The sequence below is a fragment of the Mucor mucedo genome (assembly GCF_025094135.1).
Source record: "Mucor mucedo strain NRRL 3635 chromosome Unknown EV154scaffold_159, whole genome shotgun sequence".
In the NCBI taxonomy this organism is placed as follows: Eukaryota; Fungi; Mucoromycota; class Mucoromycetes; order Mucorales; family Mucoraceae; genus Mucor; species Mucor mucedo.
In genome coordinates, this window is record NW_026252443.1 from 58,826 (window position 1) to 73,604 (window position 14,779).

Genomic DNA, 14,779 nt, shown 5'->3' on the forward strand with positions numbered 1-14,779 from the left:
TTTTTGGTTTTTTTTGTTACAGTATATACAAAAAGAAAAAATTGTGACAGTTTTAAAGAAGGATGGGGTTTTTTTTTTCAGATATCTTCATCATCAAAGTCATCCTCATCTAATGCTTTCAATTTGGCCTGTTTGATCTCTTCTTCTTCCACTCTGATACGTTCTACTTCTTTACGTAAGACAGATGTCAATTTAAGTACGTTCTTTTCGAATTTTGCAGAAACAGGGACAATAGGAATGGATTTGTTGACTTGGGATTGAAGAAGGGCCAAGTTTTCTTTAGCCGTACCTGCCTTATCTGCCTTATTTGCGACAATCAATGATTGACGTTTTGTAAGTCCAGGTCGATAGGCCTCTAATTCATATTGAAGTGTTTTTAAATCTTCAAAGGGAGTAGGACCACTCACATCAATGACATAGACTAACATCTTTGCACGCTCTACATGACGTAAGAAGGCATGACCTAATCCAACGTTACGATGCGCACCTTGGATTAATCCAGGAATATCAGCGACCGTCAATTGATATTGATCTGCATAATCGACCGTACCGACAAAAGGATGAAGTGTTGTGAAGGCATAGTCAGCTTGTTTAGGATGCGCATTCGAAATAGCACTCAGGAGTGTTGATTTACCAGCGTTAGGTAATCCAACCAAGCCAATATCTGCAATTGTCTTTAATTCTAATTCGATTTCCTTCATTTCTCCTTTACGACCACGGGTAGCCCATTTCGGTGATCTATTTTCTGTTGTTAAAAAATAGGGGTTACCATAACCACCCGCACCACCTCGACACAAGACAACTTCTTGCTTATCCTCTGTCAAATCAATCTCAACCGGATCCTTCTTTTCTGTACGAAGACGCCATTGATGATATTTATCCTCTTCATCCATTAAATTCTCTGCTTGTTCGAAAAAATTAACTCTACCCGAACGAACCGCATCGGGTTCAGCTCGAGGATAAAGCACCCAACGAGCCTCACGTTGAGCTCTTTCCTCCTCCTCAGTGCTTTCTCTTTCCTCTTCTTCTTCCTCTTCATCCTTGATCACTTCTCGAATGACAGTACCGATAGGGACTTCGATGACCAAGGTCTCGCCCATGGTGCCATGTCTTCCACCACCTAAACCACTCTGTCCAGGTTTGGCTGTACACATGCGACCTAACCGTTTCAAGGTACTCTCGTCAGCACTTGCACGAATAATGACATTACCACCACGTCCACCGTTACCGCCGTTGGGAGGTCCCTTGGCAAGGTATTTTTCTCTTTGGAAGGACACACAACCGTTACCTCCGTCGCCTCCTCTTGCTTTCACTCTAATGAAATCTACAAATTGACGTCCCTAAAAAAAGCAACACGTAAATATAAAAAAAGGGGGGGGGAAAGAAAGGATTCGTTTCTTTTTGTGTGGTTGTACCTTTCCACGCAGTTTGTATTGTACTGAACCTTTATGAGGAAGTAATTCGTCTTCTTCCCATACTGCGGCAGTTGTATGGAATTGCGTGGTGAGTGGGAATAGGTATTTTGATTGACAAGTGGGTCTAATGACGTTGGTATAAATTTGAGACCTTGCGGCTGCTGCACGAAGGGTGAACATGACAATGGTTTTTTTTTTAAGCTGAAAGGGGTCCAGTTTTAAAAAAAGAAAAAAAAAAAAAGTCTGCTTGAATTTCGATGGATCCTGTCAACGGTTTGTCCTGTCCAATCAATGAGACGAGAAAACTAAAAAGGTAAGAGCAGTCACACTTATGGGTGGAGGAAGTTAGAAAGACATGTGTGGATGGGCCAAAGTGATTGAATCCTCCTCTACCAGCCAGGTAACGAAAAATAAAAATAAAATGCATGCATCCATCCATCTAACGAGAAAAAAAATGGATATATATATATATAGTTCTTTAAAAGTCCTCGAACAGTAATCATCAACATGTCGAAGAGAGAAAACAAGGTCAACTACTTCAAGAAATTGAACAACTACTTGGATACCTACAAGTCCATCTTCATTGTCAATGTTGATAATGTCAGTTCCAACCAAATGCATCAAATCCGTTTCAACCTCCGTGGTGAAGCTGTTGTTCTTATGGGTAAGAACACCATGGTCCGTTGTGTCCTCAAGTCCTTGATTGGTGAGCGTCCCGAACTCGAGAAGCTCCTCAACCATGTCCGTGGTAACATTGGTTTCGTTTTCACCAATGCTGACCTTAAGGAAGTCCGTGAGAAGATTGTCTCTAACCGTGTTGCTGCTCCTGCTCGTGCTGGTGCCGTTGCTCCTTGTGATGTCATTGTTCCCGGTGGTAACACTGGTATGGAACCCGGAAAGACCTCTTTCTTCCAAGCTCTTGGTATCCCAACCAAGATTGCTCGTGGTACCATTGAAATTGTCTCTGATGTCAACCTTGTCCAAACCGGTACCAAGGTCGGTACTTCCGAAGCTGTTCTTTTGAACATGTTGGGTATTTCTCCCTTCACCTACGGTATGGCTGTTGTCCAAGTTTACGATGCTGGATCTGTCTTCACTGCCGATGTTTTGGATGTTGAGGAATCTCAATTGGTTGCTAACCTTTTGGCTGCTATCCGTGATGTTGCCGCTGTCTCTCTTGCTGTCGGTTACCCCACTGTTGCCTCTGTTCCTCACTCCATCATCAATGGTTACAAGAACTTGTTGGCTGTCTCTGTTGCCTCTGACTACACCTTCCCCGGTTCTGAGCAAATCAAGGAATTCATCGCTAACCCCGAAGCTTTCGCTGTTGCTGCTCCTGTCGCTGCTGAGACCTCTAGCGATGCCCCCGCTGCCTCTGCCGCTGCTGAAGAGTCTGAGGAAGAGGATGATGATATGGGTTTCGGTCTTTTCGATTAAACTCCATAAACGAATAAAATTTTCTTTTGAAATCATCTAAACCTTTTTGTTTTTCGTGTGTTACAATTGTTATTGCATTAATGGGTCTAAAATAGAGAATTATATAAAAAAAAACTCCGGTCCGGAAGGTTGCTAGGTGTGGATTGACTTTTGATTGGTTTAAGTTATTTATATCATTTTTGGAACTACAGTTTTTTTTTTTCGCCACAGGGTTTAGCAGGCAGTGTATTGGTCTATTGTTTTGTGAATCACAGGTTACAAACAAATATATAAATACACATACAAAAAAAAAAGTGTAAAAAAAGTGTGAATGAAAGAAAAAGTATTAAATTAAAAAAAGAGTATTGGGTTATTCTCCCCTATAAAAAAAAGTTAATCGAGACCGCAACCAAACTTGATTTTGATCCCCCAGGCCTTGATCCTTGATTTTTTTTCTTTTTTTTTTTTTTTTTTTTTTTTTTCGCGGGGTGCAAAAAAAAAAAGAAAAAACTAAATAAGTTTCTCCTTTCCCTTTATTATTATTATCCCACCTCTCTCTCTCTCTCTCTCTCTCTCTTTCTTTCTTTCTTTCGCCCTCCCTTCTTTCTTCTTCCCGTCTATTGTACTATTTTAGTACAAGGTAGTATTTAGAGGAACATCAATGATCTTTTCAAAGCCTTTCAGCATCCTTTTATTGTTGGCATGTCTTATATCCATTGTATTTGCACAGACATTGTCCATTACATCCAGTAGTTTAGTAAGCAACACTAGTACTACAGAGACTGCTACCGAAACAAGTCTGAGTAGCAATCCGAGCAGCACAGTTACGAGTATCCCAACCACTACCAGTACTAGTAATTTATCTACAGAAGTTACGGATATAGGCACTGAGCCATCAACGACCTCTACTGCTAACAGTCCCAGCAGCAGCAATAATATCAACAGCAGCAGCAGCAGCAGCAGCAGCAGCAGTATCACTACGTCCACGACAAGTGGTAGTAATAACAATGCAAATGCACTTCCCACAGTGCAGACCCCAGGCTGGAATTCAAATGGAAATAACGAAAATGTGAACCAGCAGAGCTGGCTTAGACAACACAATAGATTTGTATTTGTTATTTTCCTTGGACTGATATTTCTATCTGTCTTGATTTGGTACATTGTTCGTAGTGTAAAAGGGATGCGTAAGAGATTAGAACAAGAGAATCAAGCACAACTTTACATGATGCAACAAGCTACTTCGCCTCCTCCTCCTCCTCTTCAACATGCGCAACAACAAAGAAGTGATCGTGTCATTCCAGAATTAACACAAACTCCTCCACCCGCTTATAAAGAAGAACATAGACCATCCTAATCTTTTTTTTTTTTTATTTTTTTTATTATAATATATATATAGTCTATTTGATATCGTTGTTTTTTTTTTCATTATATATAGAGTTTATTTAAAACTCCTTTTCTTTCTCCCCCTTTTTTTTTTTTCTATAATATAACGATGTAATATATTTCATAGCAAATAATAATAATTCTTATTTCACTTCTTTAAATAGAAGCTTTTTTTATTTTTGTATGTGTGTGTTACATGATATTTATTTATTTTTCTTTGTGATCACATAAAATGTTCAATAATTACTGTGAAACGAACGGCCCGATGTGACAACTAAAATAATTAAAAAAGCTCCCCGGCCAAATATGATTGAAGAGGGTACCTCAATATTGATATCTTTCTTTTTTTTTCATTGGCATGCTCCGAGACTAAATTCAAATGTGTATCTTTCTTTCTTTTTCAGCAGGAAACAATAGTGTTATTTTTTTTAATTAGACGGTTAAAAAAAGAGTCCAAGAAAAATAAATCCCCCCAGGTTCTTGTTTTATTTTGTCCCCGTGCCTTTAATGTACATATTTGGAGACCCTGAACTAAATCATCGAAACAACTAAAATGTCATTACATTGTTTAGAAAATAGTCAGGGCAATTTGAGATGTTTTATTATTTGATATAGACCGGAACATCATTCCATCGGTTACTAAATGTCTATTACCTCATAAGCAGAAGAGTGCGTCATATAAATGTAGATCTTGCTTATTGTCCAACACAGCAAACAATAAAAAGTTTTTTTTTTATTGTCTTACAGCTTATGCAAGCTGTGATACAAATACTACTACTCTTTTTTTTTAATGCTCTTTTTATTCCTGGAAGGGTATTACTCGCATAACAAAGATTACTTTTCTGCATTGTAAAAGAAATTATGCAAGTGACGTGATTTGAAGTATGAGATGCATCCTTTTTGAACAGTTCCTTTTTAACTATTATATTTGGGATGGGAATGTATTTAGATTAAAAAAAGAAATTATTAAACAATAAATGACAAGGCTAGATTCATGGTCTCTTTAGAACCATTTCTCTCTCTCTCTTCTCCTCCCGCTTAGTCTTTTTAACGTTCCACCATTCATTTGGGATAATTGAGTAAGCGACTCTAGGTGGTAAGAGATTTTTTTTTTTTTTTACTGCTCTAAAACTGAAATCGCGCCAATCATATTAGTGAATAATTGTGTTTTTTTTTTTTTTAGACATCGATCCCCTTCATTGCTATCTCCTCCTCCTTCCCTCCCTTTTGATGTTTATTATTGATTCAGTAAAAGGATCCGTATTCAGTTAATTGATTGGGGAAAAAAAAAAAAAAAAATGGCGTTCCTGATGGGAATGCCCTGTCATACAATCAGTGTCTAGACATCTTTTTTTTTAAAAAAGGACGTACGGCGGGAAAAAATGTGCCCGGGCCGCGTATCATATTTATGCTCCATTCCCCCTGTCACCCCCCCCCCCATTTTGCCGCTGACACATGGCCTATTTATTATTACTGACTTGATTTTAAACAGGTTAATAAAAGAGCACATTCAAATCAATTAACAATGAAAAAAAAAAAAAACTTACTCCCACATCTACCTATAAAAAAAACACAATAAATCACAATAAAAAAAAATGAACGGGTTTTAACGAGGGCTTAGAGTTCTTTTTTTTTTTAATGTAAACAATTGTTCATTGAGATACCTGGAATTTCATTTTGTTGTTGTTATTACAAAAAAAAAAAAAAAACTCTAAAAATAACGCTGAAAAACGAGTGTGTGGGTCCTATCATTTTATTGAGCCTCGTTTATCTCCTTTTGGCAATTCCCTTTCCGTCACTGATAAACGAGGGGTACACCTAGGGAAAAGCTTATTCGAATCCCCCCCCCCTGAGAAGCTCGCCGTAATAATAACACGCCATCTATTGACAGGCATATTTTATCAAGTTTGTTGTTCAATTTATAGCAGCCAAGAGCCTATAATGAACCACAACACCATTAATCTTCTAAACCAAAGATGAAACCTTTCTTTTTTCTTTCTTCCAATTTACCTTCATGTCCCCCCCTACCCTACCCTCCCTCTCTCCCGCGGCAATAGGATTGACCAAGATGCCTTTCTCTCCTGAATAATCAAACCGTAAACAGGCTGTATAAATAAGTGCTCTTTTTTTTTTATACCCTTGAGCAAACAATTCAAATTATCTTGAGAATTCTGGTTATTTTCTTCATTAAATGACATTCAATCTCCAACTGAGTATAGAAATCTAAATTTATCATCATAAAATCTCATGTCAATCTTGACTGCTTCAAAATCAAGGGATGTCTATCATCCAGAAAAGGGATGACATTTGGTATCACTCTCTAACATTAGTATCACTTTTGATTATTTGTTCTTGATAAAGGCTTGTTTCTTATGGTCAAATAAGCATGATTCACTCTTGATTTTTTTATATTTGACGTTACACTTTTAAACAGTAATTCGCCTGTTTTTCATTTTTTTTTTTTAATTGTCTTGTAATAAGATATTTGGATAAAAGTCTAGTCTGATTTGGCTCTTATAAAGTTAGAGTGCAAAGCGGATGTCATATTACACATGCATTTCACGAGTAAAATAGTAAAACAAAAAGCATTCTTAAAGCCAGGCATTTGGGTTCAAATAATAAAATAAAAAAAAAACTCCCTATTGATCTTGGAAAGGGAGAGTCAATAGAGTCCATTCTTTGTTCAGGTATAAACCAGTGTACTTTAAAAAAGACTTAAAGGCAATTCTTATTGAGCCCCTTGTTTATCAAGATGCTTCTCTTTCTTCCTTTTTTTCTTATACTATTGCGTGCATATTAGTATACTAGTTTAAAGAAAGAAAAAAACTTGCCAGGAAGAACGACACGATTACTTGTGATAATATTATTACTATCATCAGTAACAACATTAGAAGATGTGTCAGTAGGGGCAGTCGCACATATCCCAACGGAGTAGCAAAAAAAAAACACATCTTCAAGCAACTTATATTATTTCTCGATAAACTCTAAAGCCCGTAACTCAACAACATCAATGGAAATAATTGTGTCCATAATGGCAACTTTTCTAAATTATAGCAATCTTTCTCGAAATCATATCAAGCGTGAATAAATGGTCTCGCTTAAAGAATAGAGTTCACCAGTGTTCATGAAATAATCATCTTTATGCTGCGCACTAGAAGCGACGCTTTTTAGTCTCTCCTCAGAATTTAATACTTGTCACAATCAACAAGAGGGGATGGATTCAGGGTTGTTTTCAGAGTAACGCCCCGCCCCCCTTTTTCATATTATACAGGTTAATGTCAATCAAGAAAGATACAGGTCTACTGTGGATATGTTTATTCTCCCTGGTTGGGATGATTTACATCGCATCAACAAACGTAAAAGTGTATAACTTTTTAATACTTTTTTCTTGCTGAGAGAGCTCAGATGGGATATTGTATAAACATGCACAGATGCTACTCCCTGACGCTGTTAAATTCTATCGTCATGGAACAAGGAGTTAAACATTGATAAGAATTAGATATAAATGTCTAAAATCAATTTTTATTGAGTCACAAAGTGAGGTCAATTGATAGATGCAGAGACACTCATTTATTAAAAGTGAGTAATTAAAAGGCAACAAGGCTGTTCTTGCTCTCAAAATCATACTTGAGTATCTGAATAAAAGATTTACCAATGTCTAGAAAAATAATTGTGTCACGCAGGACACTATATTATCATAAGTAAAAGTTGGCGGTGGCGACAACTCTGTAGTGACACTCCTGTCTTCTACCCGAAGGGTCATGCCTGATTTCTCTTCTTGAGTGCTGCAGGATTCTTCTGCATGAGAGACTTTCTGGGTGTCTTCAACATAAAAAAATTGGCTAGTATTTTCTACATGGAGGAATTTGCTAGTATCTTCTACATGGAAGAATTTGACGGGGTCTTCCTCGGTATAGGTTTCTTTCACATTATTCTCTTTTTCTTCTTTTATTTCTTTTTGTGGAACAGAATCTTCATGCAAAGTCATTTTCAAGGATGTTATAACAGAATTAATATGTTTGGTTTCGTTGATTGCTGTAGACGTTGAAGCATCATTACTCGTACTTGTTTGTATGTTCTTCTTATTTCTAATAACCGCTTCCGCCCTAGCTAATCTGAGAAGATAATGAAGAACTAAAACCGGATTTTTTTCGGCAACCCAACCATGTTGATGCATATCAATAATGTTACGTAGGGCATCGACATTTTCTTCGTTTGAGATGGCTTTCTCAAACCACATCATGGCTGTACCGTAATTCTGTTCAATAAGCTCTCCTTCAATATACTTTAAACCAAGACTATTTTGAGCTTGGCTATTTCCCTGCGCTGCTAAACTTTGGAGTAAATCCAGATTGGCAAACGTTTCATGTACAGAGCCTTGATCTTCCAAGTAACATTGAGCAGGACCATATGGAGACAGATGATTCCCGTTTTTTGCGACAGTTGATTTATACCAAAGTACAGCCTCATTCCAATTCAAAGGTACCAGATGAGTGTCCTGGTTTCCAATTTTAGAGGTGGGCGCTCTATCTAGAGCCTTTCTGAACCACTGCAATGCTATTAATTCGTTTTTTTCAACACCCCAGCCTCGTAAATACATGACTCCAATCCAACTTTGAGATGTGGCATCATCTAATTCATCCAAAAACCACTGCATTGAAGGTGTATAGTCATAAACCCCTGGATTACCTTTAGAATATATACAACATAGCTCCACTTGTGAATACACATGTCCATCGCTGACGAGAAATTTTAACAAGCGCATACCACGTTCCTCATCCTTTGGAACATACATCCCTTGGTAGTACATCAAACCTATTTCCATTTTGCCTAAAAGACAACCATTGTCTGCAGATTTCCCAAACCACTGCCAAGCCAACTTGTAATTAACAGAAACTTTCAGTCCATATTTATAAAACATTCCAATATAATACTGTGCGACAGCCATCTTTTCGATATTTTTGCCCTGTTCATTGTTCCCAGTGGCGATGGTGGTGGTGGTAATGGTCGTATCAGCAGCTTTTTCAAACCAATGCATTGATTTTTCATAATCGCGCTGACTAGCAATGGACTTTTGATAAAATATACCTAGTTCTAACTGCGATGATAAGTCATTTCGTTCAGCAGATCGCGTTAGCCACTGACAGGCGGTTTCTTCTTGTTTTTTGACACCTGTACCACAGAGGTAAAGCATCCCTATCTGATGCATCGCCGCGACAACACCATTTTCTGCAGCCTTTACAAGCCATCGCAAAGCCAGCTCGTAAATAGGATCATTTGAATACTTGGTGGCTCCCTCATAACGATGTGCTTTTAAGTACTTTGTAATAACCTTGCATAGACCGTAAGTTGGACAAGAAGAAGAAGAAGCAACAGGCGTGTCTCGTAACCACCGCATGGTATATTCATGGCGAGGTAAAGCGGGGTTATCTTGATACAAGACAAATAAATCCAGATTGGCAGCCAAGTATCCTTGTTCAACAGATTTTGTTGGCCATGGATCGAGTAATGTTTCAGATCCTTGAGAACGTCTCTTGTTTTCATCCAGATAAAGTTGGCCTATTTCAAACATGGCCTCTGTTCTTCCGTTTTCTGAGGCCTTGGTGAGCCAATATAAGGCTTCACTATAATCCTTTTCTGTTCCATACCCTTCTTTACACATATGTCCAACATTGTATTGAGCGTCTGGTTGATTGAATAATTGAGCAGCATGGACAAAATAAGATAACGCTGGAGCATAATTTTTCTTGTTGTAAAAGTCTATTCCTGCATCATACAGTACTTTACCAATATCACCTACTAAATTAATTGTCTCTTTCATCAGTTCTTTTTTTTTTTTTTCTTTCAAAAGGATTAAAAAAAACGTTGATCAGTTTACGAACCGAATTTGTCCATTCGATAAAATAAAAGAAGAAGAAACGAAACAACAGAGAAGGCGTAAAAAAAAAAAAAGTTTGAACCTCATTTTTAAATTGTATGTGTTTGGTCGTACAATAACAATGGTTTGTTTCCCAAACTAAAACTTTAAATGTTTAAAAAGGAATCTTATTGTTATATTTCTCATTTTAACACAGGCATCTTTGGTCAATTTATAACTAAATTAATGTAAAAGAGAGAAGAAAAACGTGATTATAACCAACCCAAGTATGTCTACTAACCCTACTTTCCTCATAGGAAGGATTATAATATAAAGGACGTATTTTGGAAACAAACGATTTTTTTTAATGAATACATATAGTAGTGCCATAATATAAAGAATGGTCTGTTTTTTTATCGAGCGAGCCTACAAGTATCTATCCATCACATCGTTTGGGGGGAACGGCTTCAGTTATTATTATACATTTATATTTCATAGCTTTTGAAATAGTTGCCTCCCCAATCTCTTGTGAGCCTGAAGGGTCTTGCATTTTGGCATCTGCATATTGTGAGTGACATCTGAGCTGGTGCCATCAATGCAAGAATCTACACATTCATCTCCAACTTTGTCTCTGCGCCACTCTTCCAAACAGGGCAAGTGCTGAATTTTTTTTCCCCTGAATGTAGAAATATTTACACGGTCTCAATGAGAGGTTCTTGAGCGTTTATTTACTTTAGCATCTCACAAACAAACCACTCCCTCTTCTAATTAAATGGTTATGGAAAGACAAGAAATAAAAGACAGTTTTGTGATATAAATGATGAGATAATCAAATATTTTTTTTTATTAGATTAAAAGAACTCGGCTGTTATGAAAAGAGTCGATCCTTTTTTTATATCGCACAACTGCTCCTGGCTTTTAACAATTTGAGTCAACCTTTCTGGCATTGGAATATATCTATACAGACTTTGTTTCCCGTCGTCTGTATTAAATGAAATCTATTCCTTCGAACAAATCTCAGGTACCACTGTTCAATATCAGTAAATCAGTGACACCTGTACTCCCCCCCCACTATGTATATTATAAAAGCGGTCGTCTTCTTTCACCCAGCCAAACTCGCAAACATTGTCCGCCTCGGAATACGATGTGGTAAAGGCGTTTGAAACGAATTCCTTCCTTAATCCATCGTTTAAATTTTCTGGGATGGGAAATACCATCCAAATGTAAAGGAACTTTTGAAATATGGTTATTTGGGGGGAAGGACGAGTAGTAAGTTGGAAGAGCCTTCCCATATTGCCGTTTAGAAAAAATCACGATCCTTCATCTTGCCGAGGGAAGAGACAGAGTTCATTTTTTTTTCATAAAGATTGGACTTCAATTACTCAGTTGTATTAATGACATAAGCTTTATTGATAGTTTGAAAAGTTAATTTAAAAGTATGAATATTGAGGGATTAATAAAAGACAGTAAAACTTACTTTGAATGTCAACAAATGACTGACAACATCATTTGGACAATTATATTCACTTCCTATATGTTTGAAGGGAAGTGATATAAATAGGCGCAATCAGACCTTGAATAGCTGGGATCACACTATAAATAGTTGACCCCTAATGATTCAAGCATACTAAGGGCTAACTCGAGAAATGTTCACATAGATCCCAGGAGAAAAAAAAAATGAACCGTACTGGAGTCCGATGAATGACCAACCATAACTGAACGAGCCAAGCGAAGCTCTGATTTCAGTTCATTTGCAATCAATAAGTCTTGGATGTTCTTCCCTTCCCTTCTGTCAGCTTGGCTTCATCACTGATAATCTTTTGATCACCGGCGTAAAACGCAGCTTCACCACAGACCAATTTTTAACCAGTTCCTTGATAATAAAACACTACTCTCACATCAATTTTTAAAGCCGATAACATTTTCAGCTTCAGGATAACGATGGCTTTTGTTAGCTATGGTGTATTTATATAACTGATTCGGAGCTTTAATAAATGGTATCTTTTTAGTGTAAAATATTTAAAGTTTGAAAATGAATGATTATTTACCAGAGGACTTTAATGGACTGCAAAAAGCGGCGACCAGAGAATCCGTCCCCCCCCCCCCACAAATATCCAATTCGGGTTGAATGGAAAGGGATTCGGGGGTAAATTTTTATAAGCTTGATGCTTTATGAGAGGAATTTCGCATGTCATAATGAAATATGAGTTTCTTAGCCCATATTTCATTAGTCTAGGAACTCAAGTCATGATGGACGGAAACAGCGGGGGACTGTTGTATTGGGTCGCTAGAGTTGAAATTCTTTGAACTTCTTGTTCGGCGATGGTAATTTTGCCCTGTCTATTATTAACAAATTTGGGGTTTCATGCAATCTGCGTTTTTAAAATTACAGGACATACCTTATTTAAACTGTAATTATTCTTGACTGGCTCGGACGACCCAAAAACCAAATAGTTATCGCTTTTTTTTTATTGCCTGCCTTTTGTTATACGGTATCAGAATATATTGGTTAGATTATGTGGACCTGTCAAATCGCTGTTGCTTTCTAGAAGTACCTGCAGCTGCTTTCGACATTTTTTTTATACTGTTTTTCACCTCGTTATCATCAGGAAAGGAGGATTGCAATGTCATGAGATCACTGGAGAAGTGTCTATGACTGATTGTTTTGATGATATTTGTACGCTGGGTGTACAATATGTCGAAATCATCCCAAGTTCCCAGTTTCGGGGTGGATAATTGTCAAAGTACCCTTTTTTTTTGCAGTTAGTGAACATACTTAAAATATCCACTTGCTGGTTTAAAAAAAAACTTACAGCTACAGTACAGATTCTTCTCAAAAGAATCAAAGGTTCTCTACGAGAATTTTGATTTTTTAAGAAAAAAAAACGGGACTCCCTTTCGGGTCGCCAATCCCATTTTTTCTTTTCTTTTGTAGACACACTACGCTTTTCAGTATACGTGCATCTAGCGTATGCCCAAGTCACCCAGCATACAGTCTAATACAATAGATTCATTAGTTTCTGTAACGAAAGGATACTCACCTTCAACATTAGGCCGACTTACTTTTTCTGCAGGGAGAGAGAATTGACAGGAAGACTAAAATGCATACAATAGAAGGCCTGCTAACAATGTCGACCCGTTACAGGCCTATGTACTACATGAAAGCAGCTGTTTCCATTTGTATAAGAAAATTGAACCCATCTTTGTAGTACGCCAATCAATACTGACTGATGAATCATGGCTTCCCTAGGAAAGCCATGTATCTAAATTACCACTGATCATGGTTTTAAACATTAAGATTTAAGAAGTAAAATCCTTGTACGAATTCAACTTCTCAAAGATATCTTTTTTTTCTTCTGATAAATAAAGGTGAAAGCGAAAGTGAAAGAAGAAAAAAAAAAAGACTAGTTTATATCAGCATGAATGCGGTCACAACAACATTAAAAATAAGCTTGAGGACGGTGCTTAAATACCGAGTTAGTAGAAAGGGGTTGACTTTTGTGATTAATTTTTTTAGAGGAGGATAAAGATAAGGTTTATTGATCGATAATTGAAGCTAATCTATATGATTGACGATTGTCAATCTAAAGTAATTACTACTGTATTGGTTCATAAGGTAGTAGATACGATTGCTGCAGTTGTTCATATGAGTATTAAGTTAACAATCGCCGATTTTAGTGGATTGAAAACGTAGTTGTTTGCTTTTGATAAATATATACATTTACCCAATGTAAGTTTTCTGCTTTTACATATTCAAATTGGACGAACTTTCAAGCGCTATAATGGATTCTTCCTTCAACATTTTTTAACCTTCATAACACCTTCCAACACCTTCAGCAACACTTCTACTTCTTAAAACAAATATGGGGGAAAAAAGTCCACTAGCAACAACGCGGTGATACCCGCCTCCTCTACGATGGGAGCAAGAAAGGCTCCCCAGTTTCAAGGCCAGTCTGATCGATTCCAACTCCATCCGAGTGGGATGGGGGGGGGAGTGGATCACTACATGATAAAGGTTAAGGTGATTGATTTTAAAAACATCATCGACACGAACGACTTACGAGCAAGCTGGCGTACGTTAAGCTCGCCGTCATTCGTTACGTACAAGATCAATGCAAGCAGAAGGTTGCGCACCTGGGATGCCGTCATATTACCTTGCAAAAATATATATTCACTGACCACGGAATGGAGCTCTAATTGCCCTCTTGCTACCTGGGCAATCGGCATGCCCATGGCCTCTGTTGTATTGGCGACGGCTTGGGCAAGAGCACCTGGGTAATGACGATACCGGTTGGCCACTAGCAATAGAGAGACGACATGAGATGCATGTTACTTTTTTGCCATAAACCATTACCATGGTGACAAACTTACCTTCATTCTGGTGGGCGAAATAGGCAGGGGCGTTGGTGATGGGCAGGAGAGCAAGGGGGGGGGGGTCAGGCAAGGGACGAAGAGGAACCTCAGCCTCAGGGGGAGGGGGAGACGCCAGAAGTTCATCGTCCTCAACCAGGTCCACTAAATCAACTCTCATGTTAGTTCGATATACCATATAATTTTTTTTTTTTTTTTTTTTTTTTTTGCTGTCATTCCTACCAAATCGGACTGGAAGAGGTACTTGGCTCATTTGAGCTCTCAATCGGTTGTAGCTCATGCAGAGATAGCCTTGGTTTACTGGCAAAGGCTCAAGACCAGAAAAAAAAAAGTCATT

At 37.7% G+C, this 14,779-nt stretch overlaps 4 protein-coding genes across 4 annotated transcripts; 2 read left to right on the forward strand and 2 right to left on the reverse strand.

The window, feature by feature from the left end:
• Window positions 1-5: 5 nt before the first annotated feature.
• Window positions 6-1,696, reverse strand: EV154DRAFT_526952 (obg family GTPase CgtA). Its single transcript, XM_051603444.1, has 2 exons — window positions 1,416-1,696; window positions 6-1,340 (listed from the first exon to the last, which is right to left on the reverse strand). Exons 1-2 carry the CDS (start codon window positions 1,593-1,595, stop codon window positions 78-80), a joined length of 1,443 nt encoding a protein of 480 aa, XP_051452063.1. The 5' UTR covers window positions 1,596-1,696; the 3' UTR covers window positions 6-77.
• A 226-nt stretch (window positions 1,697-1,922) lies between these two features.
• On the forward strand, window positions 1,923-2,852 carry EV154DRAFT_540422 (ribosomal protein L10-domain-containing protein; the record flags this gene model as incomplete). Its single annotated transcript, XM_051604414.1, has 1 exon — window positions 1,923-2,852. One exon carries the CDS (start codon window positions 1,923-1,925, stop codon window positions 2,850-2,852), a length of 930 nt encoding a protein of 309 aa, XP_051452064.1.
• A 497-nt stretch (window positions 2,853-3,349) lies between these two features.
• Window positions 3,350-4,390, forward strand: EV154DRAFT_526962 (uncharacterized protein). Its single transcript, XM_051603445.1, has one exon. It carries the CDS (start codon window positions 3,493-3,495, stop codon window positions 4,183-4,185), a length of 693 nt encoding a protein of 230 aa, XP_051452065.1. The 5' UTR covers window positions 3,350-3,492; the 3' UTR covers window positions 4,186-4,390.
• A 3,327-nt stretch (window positions 4,391-7,717) lies between these two features.
• EV154DRAFT_526963 (uncharacterized protein) lies at window positions 7,718-10,127 on the reverse strand. Its single transcript, XM_051603446.1, has one exon. The coding sequence runs from the start codon at window positions 10,033-10,035 to the stop codon at window positions 7,873-7,875; it is 2,163 nt and encodes a 720-aa protein (XP_051452066.1). The 5' UTR covers window positions 10,036-10,127; the 3' UTR covers window positions 7,718-7,872.
• Window positions 10,128-14,779: the final 4,652 nt, after the last annotated feature.

Excerpts from the sequence above, each read along its gene's own strand:
- EV154DRAFT_526952 (XM_051603444.1), bottom strand. The coding sequence starts at position 1,595 with ATGTTCACCCTTCGTGCAGCAGCCGCAAGGTCTCAAATTTATACCAAC. Across the intron at positions 1,341-1,415 it reads AATACAAACTGCGTGGAAAG|GGACGTCAATTTGTAGATTT; the intron begins GTACAACCACAC and ends TGCTTTTTTTAG.
- EV154DRAFT_526963 (XM_051603446.1), bottom strand. The coding sequence starts at position 10,035 with ATGAAAGAGACAATTAATTTAGTAGGTGATATTGGTAAAGTACTGTAT.
- EV154DRAFT_526962 (XM_051603445.1), top strand. The coding sequence starts at position 3,493 with ATGATCTTTTCAAAGCCTTTCAGCATCCTTTTATTGTTGGCATGTCTT.